Source organism: Diabrotica virgifera, chromosome 1 (assembly GCF_917563875.1).
Source record: "Diabrotica virgifera virgifera chromosome 1, PGI_DIABVI_V3a".
NCBI lineage: Eukaryota > Metazoa > Arthropoda > Insecta > Coleoptera > Chrysomelidae > Diabrotica > Diabrotica virgifera.
The window spans coordinates 106,906,988-106,927,054 of record NC_065443.1 but is presented as its reverse complement, the minus strand read 5'-3'; the positions used below and the strand labels follow the sequence as shown (position 1 = coordinate 106,927,054).

General features: G+C 33.7%; 1 protein-coding gene across 2 annotated transcripts; it reads left to right on the top strand.

Moving 5' to 3' along the window:
* The first annotated feature begins 3,165 nt into the window (after positions 1 to 3,165).
* On the top strand, positions 3,166 to 17,393 carry LOC114325443 (skin secretory protein xP2). 2 transcript variants are annotated; one of them, XM_028273515.2, is made up of 3 exons: positions 3,166 to 3,305; positions 8,087 to 8,962; positions 16,799 to 17,393. In XM_028273515.2, the coding sequence occupies exons 1-3, from the start codon at positions 3,249 to 3,251 to the stop codon at positions 17,015 to 17,017; spliced, it is 1,152 nt and encodes a 383-aa protein (XP_028129316.1). In that variant the 5' UTR covers positions 3,166 to 3,248; the 3' UTR covers positions 17,018 to 17,393. The 2 variants fall into 2 exon arrangements, with proteins under 2 accessions (XP_028129316.1, XP_028129317.1); XM_028273516.2 differs by having other exon boundaries at positions 16,321 to 16,855.
* The last annotated feature ends 2,674 nt before the right edge of the window (positions 17,394 to 20,067 follow it).

Here is a 20,067-nt window from a genome sequence, read left to right as displayed (position 1 = left end):
CAGAGCTACGGGACAAGGTCGGTATTACTTCTTATTCCAGAGAATAAATCACAGAAAATCCCAGCATTACTGTATTGTGTGTGAAAACTTTATTTGTGTTGCTCACTCTGTAAAAATTTCATGTGTTTGTCTTGCAGCCATAGATAATTTTTTAAAAGAAGAAATAAGTACTTTTTTCTGAAATTATGTTTCATAATATAATAAAAAAGTTCTTAATTATCTTTAAATTAAATTTCCTCGACGTTTACATATAAAAACAATGGATATACGGATGGGGTACAAATGCACCCCGGACCGTTGTTTACGTAAGAATCTAGGCACCGTCATACGAGGGTTAATGGATATGTGAACAGGCACAATTGCCGATATTGGGCCCAAGATAAACCGCGACAAAAACATTAACGACAATTACACTCCAAAAAAGTGACCATATATGTTGTGCCATGTCCGCCTTGGGCATAATCGGGCCATACTTTTCTGAAGATTGTGCAGCATGTAAAGTAAATAATTGTGTGCGAAAATTAACCAATTTTCATTATTTAAATAATATAACCTGACCCAAATAAGGCCCGTCTTATTTAATTATTTTTAAATAAATATTAAATATTCAATTTAATTTCTCAAAGCAATGGAAAACGAATGGAAGGTTTATGCTCTTTCATTTTACTATGGTACAGTTTATCAAATTTTAATACTTTTAAAGTTATAACGGTTTTTTCAAAATCAGTGTTGTGGGCCTTATTGGGTACAGTAGTTCCAAAAAAGGCCCACCAGTTGATCCAAATAAGGCCCACCTCTTTTTAATTGTTATTTTATTTTGTTCATTAATTTGATACATGATTTTAGATGTTAATAAAATTAGATACTGTTAACTATTTTTGGGGGTGTTTTATTGCAAGATATCCATTAAATAAAGGCATTTATTAAATCACAAACATACGTTTATTCACATTTAAGAAATTTTACAGTTTTGTAATAATCCGAAGTCTAGAAATCACAATTTGGACAAACAAATGTAGGTGTTTTGTCTCTGCTTGTTAATCCTAAACATTCTTCGTGTACGTATTTAAGGCATTTGGTGCACAACCTCATATCTACTATTCTGTCCTCTTGACACAAGTAGCAAAACCAGCTCTCTTCTTTTTCTCATGAGTTTGAAACCTTAGACTGCAATCCACTTGGACCTGCTTCAAAAATATCTTTTAAGGAAGGTTGCATTTTTCCTTTATCTTTCTTTTGATTGAGGGATTTTAGTTTTATATTATGTTCTCCTTTTTTGGTTTCGTCTGTTTCCCTTTATCACTAATAGGTTTTTGTCTTGATTTTTATCCTTTTCAGTAAATAAAGCTTTACTTACTGTAACCGCTCTATAATTAAGTGACTTTGCTCAGGGCTGGACAATTTTCTTTTTTATTTCAGGTGTAGGAAGAATTTCCTGAAAAGAAGTCTCCAAAATACCTTCGTCATTACTGGAATCATCGTGAAAAGATAAGATGTCGGAAACCGAAGTTGTACTTGAATCTGACGAAGAATCTTTCTTTTCTGATACTTTTTCTTAGAGGGGTCTCGTTCTTGAATCATTGGTGTCTGGCTGTCATCGGTCCTCGATTGTGTAAGCGATGGAGTATCTTCTTCATGTACGTTATCTCGCCTCGACAGTTCAGATGGAGCAAATGCTTGTTCCGGGATAACATTAGGGTCAAACGGATAGATGCCTGTGACAAGAAACCCAATTGAAACATTATGAGGTGTAGCAGCTTTTGGCCAGACTTTGGAAAATATTTTTCCGAAAATTCTTTTATTAATCGTACGTCTTTGTGATGGTCCAGTGCAACAAAACCTCTTGGTCCCAATATTCTTCAAAAGGCGCAAATACAGATTTGTCCATCGACTGTAGTTCATGTGTAGTGTTGCTAGGAATACAAAAAAGTGCCATGGAAATCAGCTGCATCAACAATACCTGCGTCTAAGTGAGACTTAGCTCCATCAAAAATAAGTAAAACGGGACCTTGTGGTTTGAACTGTGCAAAGCGGTGTACCCATTTTATAAAGGTTGATGTTGTCATTGATCCTTTCTCTGTCATTTCATCGGTAGAACCAGCTGGAAGATTATCTTGTCATTCTGGCTGCATTTTTTTTCCTTTGAAGAGAATCATTGGAGGTATAACTTGGCCCAGAGCGTTTTCCCATGAACTATGGTAACATTTTCACCATGTTCATGAGCAACCATATGTAACCTTTTTGATCCTTTTTTAGCATAGACTGATTGTTATTTATGTAGAGAAAGTCGACATCCTTTCTCATCTATATTAAAGATCGAATGCGGTTTATCAAAAATGTTCAATTTAGACAGCACCTCTTTTAACTTGTTATAATAGTCGTTTACTATAAATCTATTAAGTTTGGCTGCTCTGCCAGGGTTCACGCTTTGTGTTTTTCTTTTTGCGACCTCTGGGTGACGTTTTAAAAACAGGCTTTAAATAAATAAAGGCTGAAAATATACAGGCACCAAATAAGGCCCGCGGGCCTTGTTTAGAACTCTACCGGTGGGCCTTAATAGGGACAGCTTCTTTACCCGTGTCTTGTACTGTATTTTTATGAAAAACTATAAATACTCAAACGTTACAGTACGTTATTTTACGTGTTATCTATTATATAAATTATAAGCTATCAGATCATATATAACACAATTATTTATCACTTTTATTTCAAAACTTATCAATAAATTCATAAATACCTGAAAATAGTAATTTGATGTGCGCCTAGCGTGTCTGGACAAGCAACTGATATCAACATGGCGTAGTCACACTTAACCTTGATTTAAGTTCAGATTTAGTCAATAGATGCCAGTAGCGTCCAGAGACAAACGTCACCTTGAGAAATATTCGATTTTTTTAGTAAAAACAATCGATGGGCTTTATTTGGAACCGGGCCTTATTTGGGTCAGGTACCTTAAATCCTTTACTTTCTTGAAAATATCTTTTGTTTTTACCTAATCTTTGATATAAAATTTGTTCCAACCTGTATACGGAATTACATTTTGATTTTATTTTATTTGATCGGGTTAATAGTATTACCCTGTAAGATCCATTTTTACAGAAGCGCGGTCTTCACTACGCTACGCTGGATGCTCGCATTGCATAAGAAAAGGATATGGAAGTATAATAAAGTGAAATATATGAACGAAGTGGTAAACGTCTGTTTCATAGAAAGTATGTGCATGGGTGATAGGTATATATAAACCACAAATGCCAATTTTAAACACACAAAGCCTTCCGTCTCACACGATCATCATGAAGGCCTTGGTAAGTGCTTCTACAGCTACAGTGAATTTTTTCAAAAAAAAAGTGAATAGTGATTACACGGATGGTTTTTCGGATTTTGCAGTGCTTTACAGGATTCTTGTGTTAATTTTTAACATACAATTGTGGCGACAATAATTATTACTTTAGTAATTCTACTAAAAGTGTCATTTGTTTATGTTACCGATAAATAAATTAATTCAATTAGTAGATTTCAAAATATTTAAAAATATTTTAAATCTGTAAAATATATAAATCAAACAATCAAGTATGTTGATCTAAATATTTAAATTAATAGAATCGGCGGAAAAATGTTGTCATTACACTGTAAATTATTAATCAATTTTGAAATAAATAATAATATTATTCTACAAAATAGTTGAAAAGTCAAATGCCAAATTAAAATTTTAGAAACATGTAGTTTCGATTTTTTAGTATTGGGCCTTTTCTAATTTAATTAATTTATATTTTATTTAATTATTCAAATTTTTTCATATATTTTTTTGTAATTTAAATCAAATATTCTTGTAGCATTCTTTTACAAATTTTGCAAATTATTTTTACAACAAACGGTCTTAGATTTGTGTTCGTTACTTTTTCTTTCATATTGGTTAATACTCAGATATTTTAAAATATATTTCTGAATTAAATTGTTTCAAATAAATCATTAAAAAAGTGTCGCCAACCTTAGCAAGTATTAAGTTAATCATTATTATTAACACTATTTATTTAGATGATTTTTATTCTCATACAATTGTCCCATTAGATTTTTTATTCATCATTAATAAATCTTTAATCTATATTAACTCTCCATGTAATCGATCTTTTTAATTTTGTTAAATATTTCTAACAATTTTATTTTTATTTTTCAAGTGAGTTTTTGTAATATAAAAATTGCTTTATATTTTAACATTTAACAGATCAATATATTAATAACAAAATGAATTTATTTTATACAGGGCGTTAGTCTTTATATATCACTTTCATTAATTTTTGTTATCATCTTGATCTCAGTAGTTCTTCAGTTTTTCCCTATAACTTACACTAATATATTATTAGAAACCATAGTTTTTTATTTGCAATTTTTAACGCTAAGTTAGGTTTTCCCGCTAACATTCGAAATCCATAAAAAGCTTTAAGTTGCATTTATTCCTGTATTTAATTTTTTTCCAATTTTTTTTTAAGGTTTATACAGGGTGTCTGCGTAACTTGGAACCATATGGGAAACTTTTTTAATATCAATTTTACGAAAAAAGTCATTCTTTATAAACTGCTCTGCATAGTCTAAAACCTAAGATGCAATCATTAGATATCAAATTTTGTCAACAGTATACGAGGTATGTCAAAAAATATGAATTTCGCTCAAGAGCAAACTACCTTTATATTTCAAAATATCAAAAAATTATATTATGAAAAGTTATTTGTAATTAAAAACCATATTCAAATATGCAATAACAGCCTTCTAATTAAAAAAAAAATTCTGAAATTTTCATTTTTATTTACTAGACATGTAATAGAAATTTTCCTAGATTACCGATTTCGAACATCATTTTTATTTATTAGACATGTAATAACTCTTTTATTAATCATCTTAGAAAAAAAAAGTTATTCTTCATAAAAATCTGTGCATGGTCTAAACCTCAAGATGCAACCATCAGTTATCCAAGTTTGTCAATTTTATACAAGGTGTGTCAAATAATATGAATTTAGAAAGAATTTAGAAATTCTTAACTCTTTCTTTCCAAATTCATATTATTTGACACACCTCGTATAAAATTAACAAACTTGCATAACTGATGGTTGCATCTTGAGGTTTAGACCATGCACAGATTTTTATGAAGAATAACTTTTTTCCTAAAATTATTAATAAAATAGTTATTACATGTCAATAAATAAAAATGATATTCGGAATCGGTACTTTAGGAAAATTTCAGAATTTTTTTTTTCAAGTAGAAGGCTGTTATTGCATATTTGAATATGGTTTTTAATTACAAATAACTTTTCATAATAAAATTTTCTGATATTTCGAAAAATAAAGGTAGTTTGCTCTTGAGCGAAATTCAATTTTTTTGACATAACTCGTATACTTTTGACAAAATTTGATATCTGATGATTGCATCTTAGGTTTTAGACTATGCAGAGCACTTTATAAAGAATGACTTTTTTTCGTAAAATTGATATTAAAAAAGTTTCCCATATGGTTCCAAGTTACGCAGACACCCTGTATATATGTTTATTTACCTATACTTTATCTTGCTATAATTCTGTAGCATATTGTAGATTTCAAAAGGATATTTTGACACTGAGGTGTCAGCCTGAAAGGGGTCATAATTATCAATATACAATAGACACATTTCACATGCCAAACTCCATATTACTTATGACGATGATTTTTCGGCTCTAGCTCTCCGTCTATTACAATAAAAAAATGTAAATGTAACAGTTAATGTAAATGTAAAAATTTAATGAAATTAATTAATGCAAGGCCACTTATTGAATAGTATTTGTTTGTTGAAGCAAAAATTTTAAAATTTTTCTTCGCACTACAGTAACCATATACGCCATATGGTACATGTATTCTACTTTCTCCGTACATCCAAGTAGAAATTTCTTGATAATTACTTATTACTATTATATATAAAGTAAAAGTTTATTATTTCAGTGAGATTGCTTATCATATCACCATTGTGTTTTCCAACATACTAATGATTAAAAGATTGCGCTTACTATTAATATTTTTTAACTATTTTTCAGTTAGAAAATCTAGAAAACATTTCAAATTTTTCTCAAAATTTTCACACCTCTTAAGCTCATCAACTCATAAACTTTTTTATAGATACAGCAGTTTGATAAGTAAATTATTTCTTCTTCTTCTTCAAGTTCCATTTGATTTACATACATCCGTACAATTCTCTCAGGTTGCAGGCATGACCTTCTTTTTCTTCGGAAATTTCCCTGCATAATCAGTTAAGGCAAGTTGTATTTCTCTCGACGTGCAATACGTCCGAAATATTCCAATTTTCATGTTTTTATTTAAGATTTCGATTTCTATATTCATCCTTATCAGAACCACATTGTTTGTGCCTTGTTCTGTCTATGATATTTTCAAAATTGTTCTATACAGCCATACTAGAATGATTATCGATTTTTTCATTGGTGTCGCATTCAAGGTGCAAGCTTCCATTTCATAAAACCAAGTCGAGAAAACATAGAACCTCGCCAGCCTAACAGCTCTAACTTTAAATCTCTTGTGCAGAGCACCCTTCTCGTTTTCTTCTATCCTGATTTTGATTTCCTAGAAGTAATCTTTTGTGTAGTTAATTATTGTTCCAAGATATGCATATTTGTCCACTCGTTCGACATTATTTACGTTTATTAGAAAACTCTTTGGACACCCTTTTGTGGTGCCTTTTCTAGTACTGACGGATAGTGATAATTTTGGCAAAGTGCCTTTCTATTTTATGCTGTTTCTAATAATGATATAGACGTCCATGTGTGTTTAGTCTCCTGGATTCTATAATTAGGAGCTTTTTTTCTTCCTTATCCCATATTTCTTTTAATCTTTTCTTCAGTTATGGGTTGTAGGAAGTTGTATTTTCATCTCTACACATATGTTCTAAATAACTTGGTTTTCAATATTTTACAATGTTCAAGAATTCTCCATTAATTTCCAACATGCTTAGCACCTTATTATTGGTCATAGAATTGGTTCAATAAACCTTCAGCTTAATTCGGAGAACCTATATTACGAAGACTTTTATATTTTTATAATTATTGTAAGAAGATTACTAAACCAGTGGAAACGTAAATGCCACGGTATGGGTATAGACGTCGGAGAGGTTTGTTTGTATACCTTACAATTTGCTGATGACTGATGACCAAGTCATCATAGCTAATGATAAAGACGACCTACAGTATATGGCAAGAAAACTGAAGGTGGAATATGAACAGTGGGGCTTGGAAATTAATGTGGAAAAAACTAAATATCTACCCATAGGAGCTGAGTTATCCAATATCGAACTAGAGGATAATGAACAAATCACATCCTGTAGTGAATACACGTACCTGGGAGTAATCTTCGATAGAACGGGAAAAGACGATGTGGAAATAAAGACAAGGGTAACACAAGCTAGAAGAACAATTGGATGCCTAAATGGAATACTTTGGAGCTCCGAAATAGGAATACAGCGAAAATACAACATCTATGAAACACTTATTAAAAGCAGCCTACTTTACGGAGCAGAAACTTGGAGAATAACCGAGAACAACAGGAAAAAATTAGAAGCTGTAGAAATGGATGTGTTTAGAAGATCGTTAGGTATATCCCGTAGGGAAAGAATTCGAAATGAGGAAGTAAGACGACGAATTGGAATAGATGGTTACTTAACAACAGACATTGAGAGGAAACAGTTGATTTGGTATGGTCATGTTCAAAGAATGGAAGACACAAGATTGCCCAAAAAGATCTTGGAGTGGGTACCACCAAACCGCAAAAAACGAGGAAGACCCAAAAAGACATGGAAAGAAGGGGTAACCAAAGCAATGAGTACAAGGGATCTTAGAGATGGCCAATGGGATGATAGAAGGACGTGGAAGTTAGGCATCGGACAACGTCGAAAGACGTTCTAAAACCGATACATACATATATACAAGAAGATTAATAAGATAATAATAATTAATTAATATCAACTTAATAGACATTAATATCACTATTAACTTATAATAATGTTGTCACTATAATATACTTATTATATTATAATTGATTTATTCTTTCTTTTTTTCAGATTGTCCTTAGCGTTTGCTTTTGCTTAACTCTAGCTGCCGAATCCGAGAAAAAGGAAGTAACGCAGGAGAGTAAAAAACAAGAGAAACGCGGTCTTTACGGCCTTGGTGATCATGGTGGAGGATTCGGCCTAGGCGGCCACGATTTTGGAGGCGGCCATGATTTTGGAGGCGGTGATTACGGAGGTCATCAAGAACACCACGAACACGTAAAAACGGTCGTAGTTGAAAAGAAAATTCCAACTCCTTACGAAGTAGTCAAGCATGTGCCTTACACCGTAGAAAAGAAAGTACCATACGAGGTCAAAGTACCAGTACCACAACCTTACGAGGTGTACAAAAAAGTACCATATCCAGTAAAGGAAATTATTAAGGTGCCTGTAATCGTACCACAACCGTACGAAGTTATTAAAAAAGTACCATATGAGGTAAAAGTACCTGTACCCAGACCTTATGAAGTCAAAATTCACGTACCACAGCCTTATACCGTTGAAAGGAAAGTACCAGTGCCTGTTAAAGTACCAGTCCCACAACCCTACACTGTCTACAAAAAAGTTCCTTACCCAGTCAAAGTTGAAGTACCAGTTCCCCAACCTTACACCGTAGAAAAGAAAGTACCCTATGAAGTTAAAGTACCAGTCGACAGGCCATACACAGTCCATGTTCCCAAACCTTACCCAGTTACAGTTGAAAAACACGTTCCTTACCCAGTCGAAAAACCAGTTCCTTATGAAGTTAAAATTCCTATTGATAAACCATACCCTGTGATCGTTCCCAAGCCTGTACCTTATCACGTTAAAGTACCAGTACCTCAACCTTACACTGTAGAAAAGAAGGTGCCAGTAGAAGTAGAAAAACCTGTTCCAGTGCCAGTTAAGGTAAGAAAAATTGTTTAATAACTTTTCAAATTAGTTAACTTTAACCCTGGAAAGGTTAATGTTAAACAATATTCATTTGAATCTTAAATTTACTACTTATCATGTGTAATGCTAATATTTATACATATATTTCTTCTTCTTTAAGTGCTTTTTCCATTGAATTGCAATAGCTACAAATATCCTAACTTTTGAAACTAAAAATATGAATGAATATGACTAAAATATTTACACGTTTCGCGTATGTCATATGTTTCTTCCAAAATTTCCTGTATTTCTCTTTTATTTGTTTTTTTTTTCTTTAATCAAGTTATAGTTTATTATAGCCAGAAGAGATGGTCAGTTCCGGTACAGAGCCGTATGTCAGTCTGTTTCTAATAATTCTATAGAAACATAATAGCCCAATAAATGACCGTTTTGGAGTGTAATTTTCAGAGGCAACTCCGAATTGCATGAAAATTTGGATTTAAGTTCTACTTACCCTCCGCTTCAAAGTTGAATTTGTGCCGTTGGTTGCTTTTACTTGGGGGTGGCAGTCACCCTACCTCGGGGGGTGAAAAACGCGTTTTTAAAATAAGCCCGGAAATGGATAAATTGACAGATTATGAGCAACTTTCGTTCTATAAAGTTTTTTATGTAAGTCCACACTTTTCGAGTTATTCGCGATTGAAAATATTGATTTTTCGATCAAAAAACTGCGTTTTCAGACCGTTTTTCGTAAATAACTCAAAAAGTAAATATTTTATCGAAAAAAATATTGTTAGCAAAATTGTAGCTTAAAATCAAACGAAAAAATGGTGTATCAGTAAAGTATATTGATTGAGTAAAAGCAAAGTTGTAGCTCATGAAAACTACGTTCTTATTCGTCTAATTCCAAATCGAATTATTCAACGAGAAATCACCGAAAAATTAAGCACTTTTCGGGAAAAGCTTATTAACATTTTTAAAGTATCTAAAAAAAACTTTACACCTGTTTTTTTACAAAAGTTTTTAGCATTAAAAATTAACGAGTTACACTGAAAAAAAAGTTGGCCCCTTTTTTGGTAAAAAAATCGTGAAAACCTCCCTCTATTTAGCAACCTAAATAAAATGAATCGTTACCGCTTTACCATTTATTTCAACTGTATGTGTATTGTTCATACGATCTGTACGTTTAATTGGTTTAAAGTGCTTATTTTTGAAAAAAATTGATTTTATAGTAAAAAAAATTTTCTAAAAAGTTTTGAAAAATTTCCTTTTTTCAAAATAACTTAAAAAAGTATTAGTGATAAGAAAAATCTTGAAGAGTAAAAAAATGTAGGTTTTGCTATTATAAATATCTAGTTTCATTGTGATTTTCCGTAAGACAAAAATTGGTTAAGATATGGCTGTTCAAATTTTGCATACACTCGTGATTAGTCACTCGATAAAGCTTTTTCAACTATAACCCTTTCAAAAATAAGCACTTTAAACCGATGAGACTGACAGATCATATAAAAAATAGATAAGAAGAGCTAAACACGGGGATATTTTCATGAATTTTTTACCAAAACAAAGAATGCCAACTTTATTTTGAGCGTAACTCGCTTATTTTTAATGCTAGGAAATTTATAAACAATTTAAATAAAGCTTTTTATAAACACTTTAAAAAAGTTTGAATGGGTTTTTCCAGAAAAGTGCTTAATTTTTCGGTAATTTCACCTTAAAATATTCGATTTGGAATTAGACGAATAAGAACGTATTTTTCGTGAGCATGAAAACTTTTTTTTTACCCGATTGATATACTTTACTGATACACCACTTTTTTTCGGTTTTTTATAAGCTACAGTTTTGCTAAGAATATTTTTCTCGATCAAATATTTACTTTTTGAGTTATTTGCGAAAAGCCGTATGAAAACGTAGGTTTTTTGTCGAAAAATAAACATTTTCAATCGCAAATAACTCGAAAATTATTGACTTACATAAAAAACTCTATAGAATAAAAGTTGCTTAAAATCAGTCAATTTATCCATTTCCGGTCTTATCTTGAACGTATATTTTTCACCAACCGAGAAGGGGTGACTGTCACCCCCAAGCAAAAGCAACCAACGGCACAATAATTTCAAGTTTGAAATGGAGGGTAAGTAGAACCTAAATCCAAATTTTCATGCAATTCGGAGTTGCCCCTGAAAATTACACGGTATCGCCGTATTTCCTGTTCATTTACTGGGCTATAAATATAAATGGCATAAACATTCAAGGCTTCTAATGTTACACTGTTAGCAAAAACAAAAATAATTAGAGCTAGAAAGTCAATAGGAATAAAAAAGCTTACAACAATACAACCAAAGGACGTAGGAACAAAAACAAATATGGAAGAAAGAAGAAAGTATAGCTAAGAAATAACGGACTGAACGAACAGGAATGTTGAATAACGTTTTGGTAGTATAAACTATAGAACGTATTGAAGAAGAAATCCAGCCATGTTGATGATTTCCTTAAAACATTTGGCCCTTTTGAAGATTTATTAAATATATGCTATATATATTAAGATCACGGTTGCTATACATGGCTCAATACAGATTGAATAGAGGATAATAACATATGCATACTTGACCTATTCATAAATATTAGAAATAATAAATATTAGAAAGTAAAGGAAAAAGGTTCAATATACGCACATTTCCAAGAATTTGTCCTCTTCATCTTATAGTTATAAAACAGTCACCTTTCTATCGTAAAAATGTTCTGCATTTATTGCATATTATTGCAATCGGTATTTACTGTCATAATACCTGCATCTACATGTTTATTTAAATGAAATGCGATAAATTTTATGTAAACATCTTTTGTCATTATTAATATTACATATCTACCTACTTTTCCAGAACAATAATTATTTATTAAAACATCAAGAAATATTTTCTAAATTATTTATTTGTTAAAAAAAAACAAAATGAATTATACATATAAAAAGATAAGTAAAAATTAGATTATAAAGAAAACAAAAGAAAAATTTGCACACATTAATCTTACCTTACTAATATTTTCAGTATTGTAATCGTGAGGAGGGATGAGTTCTAAATAAAAAAAAAATATGCAAAAAATGCACCACAGTCTTTTGGTAAGGAAGTAGCAAATCTACTATTTTTGTCATTTTCTCTTAGGAAGTACTTCTGGTGAACGCAGTTTGCTTAAGAGTCTATGTCCCAGCAGTTCCCAGAGGATGGACTCTCGTTGCTACGCTTGTTGTTGTTGTTCTTCTTCTTCTTCTTCTTTTTCTTCTTCTTCTTCTTCTTCTTCTTCTTCTTCTTCTTCTTCTTTTATATAGGCAGTACTGCCTGTTTTTCTTCAACGGTGCCTTTCATTCTGCCCCTAAGTTGTCATTTCATCTTTTCCTTAGGCGTCCTATACTTCTCCTGCCTAACGGTGTCTTGTCCCTGGCTATTCTTACTATCCTTGATTCAGACATTCTGCTTATGTGCTCATTCCACTCTTCTTTTCTGTTCTTTACCCAGGTATTTATATTGTCTACCCCGCATATGCGTCTGATTTCCTCACTTCTTACCCTATCCTGTAGTCCTTTTCCAGCAATCCTTCTTAAGATCTTCATTTCGTTGGTTTCCAGATGTCTTCGTGTTTTGCTTGTATCTGGTCTTGTTTCGGCCGTGTAAGTCATAACTGGCCTAATAACTGACTTATATATTCGGGCCTTTGTTTCCAATCTTAGGTGTTTGTTTTTCCAAATTGTGTCGTTTAGGCATCCGGCCGTTCTACTGGATTGGCTTTAATTATTTGGTCTTTACCTCTTCTTCGTTATTGTTGTCGGCTGAGAGATTAATTCCCAGATATTTGAAAGTCATTAATTGTTGTATAATACACTGCCTGGGATAACTATCGAGTGGATCATGTAGCTTGGTAGTTATCACAGCCGGTCCCAAGACCGGATAAAAGTGGAGGGTTAATAGGCGAGGTTAGCAACCTACCTATCGTAAAATGAAGCAATGCTCAAAGAACCGACGGGATGCTACGCTTGTTATATCTTTTAATTCTTGATGTACCTATCCGTGACGAATATTGGCGATCATCAAGGCAATCTTAATTTTATCTGCAGAAACGCGGATAACTGTACATATGTTGTGTTGAACCAGGTTTTGAGGTTCTTTTCCCAGGATGTTCTTCGTCTTCCTGGACATCGCTTTCCAAATATTTTTCCTTGCAGGATGACTTGTAGGAGGGCAGGTCTGGAATCAGTAAGAATAATGTGTCCAAAGTATTCCAACTTTCGAGATTTGATGGTGGCTAGTACCTCCCGGTTCTTCCTCATTCTTCTAAGGACCTCCTCATTAGTGACCCGGTCAGTCCACGGGATTTTAAGAATTCCACGATAAAGCCACATCTCAAATGCTTCCAATTTTCGGCACATATCGTCATTCAAGGTCTACGATTCAACACCATAAAAAAGGACAGAAGACGTAGCATCGCAGCATTCTTATTTTTATACTAAGAGAAAGATTGTGGCTCTTGAAAAAGACCCCCATACAGTTGAAGGTGGATCTAGCTTTTCCGATGCGCGCTCTTATCTCTTGGTTGTTGGTCTATTCTTCATTTATTATGGTTCCGAGGTAGTTGTAGTACGTCACTCTTTCTACAGGGGTTTGGTTGATGTAGTGTTGACCTTCTGTTATATTTTTCTTGCTAATTATCATTAGCTTTGTCTTCTTTACGTTTATATTGAGTCCATATTGTTGACTGTAATACATAATTTTGTTCATGAGGACTTGTCAGTCTTCTAGGTTGTCCGCAAATAGTATGGTGTATCTGCATTCCTGATGTTATTTAGCCGGTACCCGTTTAGGAGAATACCTTTTTCAGTTTCGATAAATATTCCTTCGATAAATATTCTTTTGGAGTAATATTGAAAATTAGAGGGGACAAAATGCAGCCTTGCCTCCCTTCACGCATGATTTTCACATAGTCGGTGTATTCACCTTCAACTCTGAGGTTTGCAGTCTGATTCCAGTAAAGGTTTCTAATTATTTTCACATCTTGGTTGTTAATTCCTGCTTTTTTTAGTATTTGCATCATTTTGGCTTGCTGTACTCGATCAAACGCTTTCTCGGAATCAACCCGACATGCGTATGTCTTACATCGCAATTGACGTCTCTGCATCTCTGGAATAAGACTTATATTGAAGACAAAGGCTCTCTCTTACCAACAGCATTTATGAACCCGAACTACCTGATATACCGTATTAAATTAACTTATGCAACTGCTCTTATGTCGTCTACCCATTTCTTTTGAGATGCTTCTTGTTCTCAAACCAATTTAAGACCGAGAGATGTGTTAGACAAGGATGTGTGTTGTCACCTGACTTAATGAACATTTATGGTGAATATGTCATGAGGATGGCTTTAGAAGGATGGGCCGGTGGAGTAACAGTACCTGGTGGGAAAATCTCCAATTTTAAATTTACTGATGGCACTACACTTATAGCAGCAAATGAGCAATAAATGTTTGATCTCCTGCGAAGAGTTGAGTACGAAAGCAATAAAGTTGGCCTGAAAATCAATAAAGCTAAGACAAAAATATTGGTGGTCGATAGATTCCACACTATTCAGCTGACTAACATCTTACAGGAATACCAGATATTAAACAGCTTTGTCTATCTCGGGTCTAGTATAGCTTACAAAGGCAACTGTGAAGCAGAAGTTCGGATACGTATTGTTATGGTAAAAAATGCGATGAGTCGCCTAACTAAAGTTTGGAAAGACAGATCTATCTATCAAAATATCAAAATAAGACTGGTGAATGCCCTTGTATTCTCAGTATTTCTATACGGGGCAGAGACTTAGACCCTTCGCGCACGCGATCGCCAAATAATTGATGCTTTTGGGATGTGGCGCTGGAGAAGAATGCTGCGCATACCGTGGACAGCTCATAGGACAAACGCTTTCATTATAAACCAACTCGAGATTAAAAAAGGCTGTCCTCAATATGTCTGCAAAGAACTCTGCAATTCTTCGGTCACCTGGTTCGCAGAGGTGACGATAGCTTGGAGAGATTAATTGTTTCTGGAAACGTTCCGGGGAGAAGATCAAGAGGACGATCACCAACTAGATGGTCCGACCAAATTAAGAATTCAGCTAGAAACTGATTCTGCAAAGCTCTTAGAGCTGCTGAAGATAGAGACTAACGGAAAAAAATTTGTTAGGAATAATGGAAGAAATCACGATCCTCAGTAATAGGGAAACGACAAGAGAGAGAGAGATGCTTCTTGTCGTCCTCCTTCTCCATTCTAGGATTCTATGGGTCCACCTATTGTCATTATATCTGGCTATGTGATCTGCCCAGCGCCATTTCATTTTTGTAATTTCCTCCACTATATCCCTAATCTTCGTTATACGTCTTATCTCGGTGTTTCTAATCTTGTCTCTCGTTGATATTCCAAGCCTGGTTCGTTTTCTAGCCATAGACTAGACTTTTTCATCACCATAGATTATAAACCTAAATCTTCTAGACAAGGTGAAAACGGCGAGTTCGTTGGAAAAAATATTCCCATGAGATTTTTTTGCATAATCACATTTGTAAGATACCACGGAATAAGGTTTAAGAAGTCGCCCACGCGAGAAGTGGTCCAAATGTTTTTTGGCAATTTTTTTTAAATCAAATTTTAAAAATAAATATTTTCGGTCCGAATAAATCTTTCTTGGATTTTGTGGGTCATTCTGGACAAAAAAGGTCTCTTGTAATTTTTCTCTAAAGTTGATTGTTTTCGAGTTATAAGCAATTTAAAATTTGAAAAACGCGAATAGAATATGGCCATTTTTAAGACTTAATAACTCGGTTAAAAAGTATTATTATGAAAGTCAGAAAGTGACTAAATCAAAGTTTAAAGCCTCCACTACATGATTCTAAAGAAATTTGTGTCATTAATTTATTACTAAGCTGTTATTTTTAATTATTAACAATGAGCCGTAAGATCGTATTGACGCTGCTGTAAATGTGAGTGCGAGTAAGATGCACCATTGACTGCCGGAATGGCGTCTCTGTCGCACTCACCATCATTGCCGGCCGCCTAATACGTGCATGGCGCTCATTATTATTACTGAAAAATAACAGCTTAGTAATTAAATAATGACAAAAATTTCTTCAGGGTCTTGTAGGGGAAGGTTTAAACTTTGATTTAGTCACTTTCTGACTTTCATAATAATAACTTTTAACCGAGTTATTAAGCCTTGAATATCACCATTTTTCGTTTTTTTCAATTTTAAATTGCTTATAACTCGAAAACGATCTACTTTAGGGAACAATTATCAGAGACACTTTTTGTCCAGAATGGTCCAAAAAACCTAAAAAGCTTCCTTCTAGTTTATTTTAAAAATAAAATTATTGTTTTTTAGGTACATGTGGACAAACCATACCCAGTCATTAAAGAAGTACCAGGCCCAAAATATTGATTTTTGCTATTTGATTAAAAAAAAATGTTAAAAAAAATTTGGACCACTTTTCACGTGGGCGACTTCTTGAACCTTGTTCTGGGATGTCTCACAAATTTCATTATGCAAAAAAATCTCATGGGAATATTTTTTCCAACGAACCCGCCGTTTTCGCCTTGTCTATTCAAATAATTATCAAAATACTAGAACTGGTGTGATCTCAGCTTAGGCAGATAGTTCTGAAAACTGTTAATTTGAGGAACTAATATTTTCACCAATTGCTTATTTGATTTCTCTGATTTTTTTTAATGTTACTTCTCTCTTTGATTTTCTAAACTTTCGTGTAATAAATATTGTTAGAATATAGTTCAATCATCAGTTGAACTTTTGCTTGTTAAGCTTCCTTCTAGTTTATTTTAAAAATAAAATTATTGTTTTTTAGGTACATGTGGACAAACCATACCCAGTCATTAAAGAAGTACCAGTGCCAGTAGAAAAACCAGTACCCTACCCAGTGAAGGTACCAGTACATGTCCCAGTCCACATTCCTCACCATCACGAAGAAGTCGGTCATGGTGGTGGTGGTGATGGCGGTTATGGCGGTTATGGCGGAGGTGATTATGGCGGTCAGGATTTTGGAGGTCATGGTGACTACCACTGAGAGCGTCGTTGAAGTTGTTGTTACGTCTTTTTAATTTGTCTTTTAGTAACCAACAATTTTGATACGAAAAATACAGAGCTGTTAAATACATGGGCCAGAAAGTGTTCTTCTCTTCTCTAGGAATAATTTAGTCAATTGGTTGATGTATTTTTGGTTCTGGTTAGTGTTTGCGAACAAAATTGTTGCTGACTAAAACTACAAAGTTGCCACATCCTTGTTATGCGCTGTTGTTAATGTAAGAAATACTCTCATTGTTTCATAATCTCATTTCGAATTTTCTCGAAACCAAGAAGCGTACAGTATTATTTAAGAGAAACTGTGTTAATAAGTGTATTTATCTACTTTTATTAAATAAATGATTTATAGAATAAAATAATATGTGTTTTCATAAAAACAATGACCAAATGCAATTAAAAGATATATTTTCAAAAATCATTTTACCATATAGAGGTAGGTGTAGGACGACAATACAATATAATATAATACAAAAACCACTCAATATTAACATCAAACTTAACCTTAAACTTTACTAATATTCTGCTATATATTTGCATTATGTTCAAATTTTTCCAGTTCCTTCTTATTTCTGGCGTGCTTCTGTCCATGTTGTTTCCCGTTTTTCGAATATGTTTTCCAGGGCTTTATCCCGTGTTTATCGTGGTCCTGATTTCTTCCTTCTTCTTTCGTCTTTCTTCTTTGCGTTTTTGCCTGGCAAATTTCTTTCACCGGTTTTGTATTCTCCATTCTCTGAAGACTACCCCACCAACTGGTAATAGGGGTCGTGTGCTAGCTCATTTGAAATGTTATTCAATTCTCTATTCAGTAATATAAACATTAACATAATTATTTATACAGGGTGCCAAAGAAAGAAATATTTTAATTAAATTAATTGACACAAAAGAAGAATGTATGTAATTTATTTAATTCAAAATACATTCTACTGTTACAAAACAGAAAGAAACGTTTTCTGATAAATAAACATTGCTTTTCGCCATGCTTTTTGCTTAATTTCAATGTTCAACCTCCACCCATCTGCCTCTTGTTAGGTTGGATATTGAATTTAAACAACAAACAATGTTTTGTTAGCAAAAAAAAAACATTTTTTTATTTCTGTCAGCATTAGAATGTATTTTGAGTTAAATAAATTACATACATTCTTCTTTTTGTGTCAATTAATTTAATTCAAAATAATTTTTCTTGGACAATGTCAATGTTAATATTACTGAATAAAGAATTGAATAACCTTTCAAATGAACTAGCACACGATCCCTATTCCCTATTTAAAAATACGGGGTGGGGAAGTGGAAGGGACGGGGTTGACAAATGACAGATGTATGTTCCGTAGAAATGTGTCCCCCTTAGATCAAAAATCGATCTGTTTCGTCATTTCCTTAAAATCTAATAAATACTGCCAAATATCGAGGTGGACTGTTTTCTTTGGCCCACACTGTATTTAACAAAATAAATGCTTACTGTCGATGTGGGAAGATGTGGAAAGAAATTTAATCAGTAGTGAACCAATATAGATCTCCTTGGTTATCAAGGAAAAATGGCTCACTCATACAAAGGCTATACTTATATAGAAAAGACCGGTTATCACAAGGGTCTCTGAAGACTAATCTAAGGATCAAATTTGTCGATTTTGTAACTCGAATGTCAGAGTTAAACATATACTCGTTGATGGTAATAAAATCAAACTGAACTACAGAGATAAAGAATAAAAACGATAGTGTACGAAAAATAATAAAAATTAAACAATTTTTAAACAAAGTAACAATTAAAACAAGCTGTCGGACACCCATGCAAGTCAGGCGGTCGACCTCACTTCTCTTCACTGCTGCAGTGGCGGATCCAGAAATTTTGTTTGGGGGGGGTCATGGGTCTTGAGGGTGATTTAATTACCTATCTCTGATGCAAGGTGACTTAGTCTTACCAAACGTAGGATACGTGGGTTTACAATTATGGGGGTGGGGGGTCATGACCCCCCATGACACCCCCTGGATCCGCCAGTGGACTGCTGAAGTGCTCTAAGCCTAGGACGCCTAGGTGATGTGCGTTCGAACCCTAGCCCGGTGAACAGAAAAGTAAAAAAGGCTAACGCATCAGTTTAAAATTCTAATATGAATCTCAGGCTTAGACTGGAATGTGCTGGTTTCTAATCGGTCTAAGGGGGAGCAGTATGGGGGGGACAAGGGATAAGGACTTGCGGCTCAGTGATACTCACACATAGATGGTTCTCTTCTTCTAAAATGCCTATCTTCTAGTGATTTTGGCGACCACATTGACCTATTTCATTCTATTCACAGTAGCTCGAAATAGATCAGTTGACGTTAGACCAGTTCACTTTCTAAGATTGGACAGCCAGGATATACGTCTTTATGTCTAGGGCCTCTCTTGCCCTTAATCTTGCCTTGTAGAATCAACTGTAGAAGTCGGTATTTACTATTACACATAATTTGGCCTTCTTCTTTACGTGACATCTCCGCGACGAAGGTTGGCAATCATCATTGCTATTTTAACTTTTGACACTACAGCCCGAAAGAGTTCAGTTGAGCTGCATCCAAACCATTCTCTGAGATTTCTCAGCCAGGACATTTTTCTTCTGCCTGTGCTGCGCCTTCCTTGAATCTTTCCCTGCATAATTAATTTTAGGAGTTCATATCTGTCACCACGTGTTATATGACCCAAGTATTGAAGTTTTCTTATTTTGGTGGAATCCAGTATGTCCCCGCTGTTCTGTATTCTTCTTAGTACCTACTTCCTCATTGGTCACTCTGTCTGTCCAGGAGATTATCCGCATTCTTCGATATGTCCACATTTCAAATGCTTCCAATATATTGAGACATTGTTTTTTAAGAGTCCATGTTTCCACACCATACAAAAGAACAGAAAATGCATAACATTTTAGTACTAGCTTTCTAAGATTTAAGCTGAGGTCTCTACTACATAATATTTGTTTCATTTTAGTGAATTCATTTCTAGCATTTTCTAATCTAATTCTGATTTCTTTGGTATAATCGTTTGTTTCACTAATGTTTGTCCCTAAATAG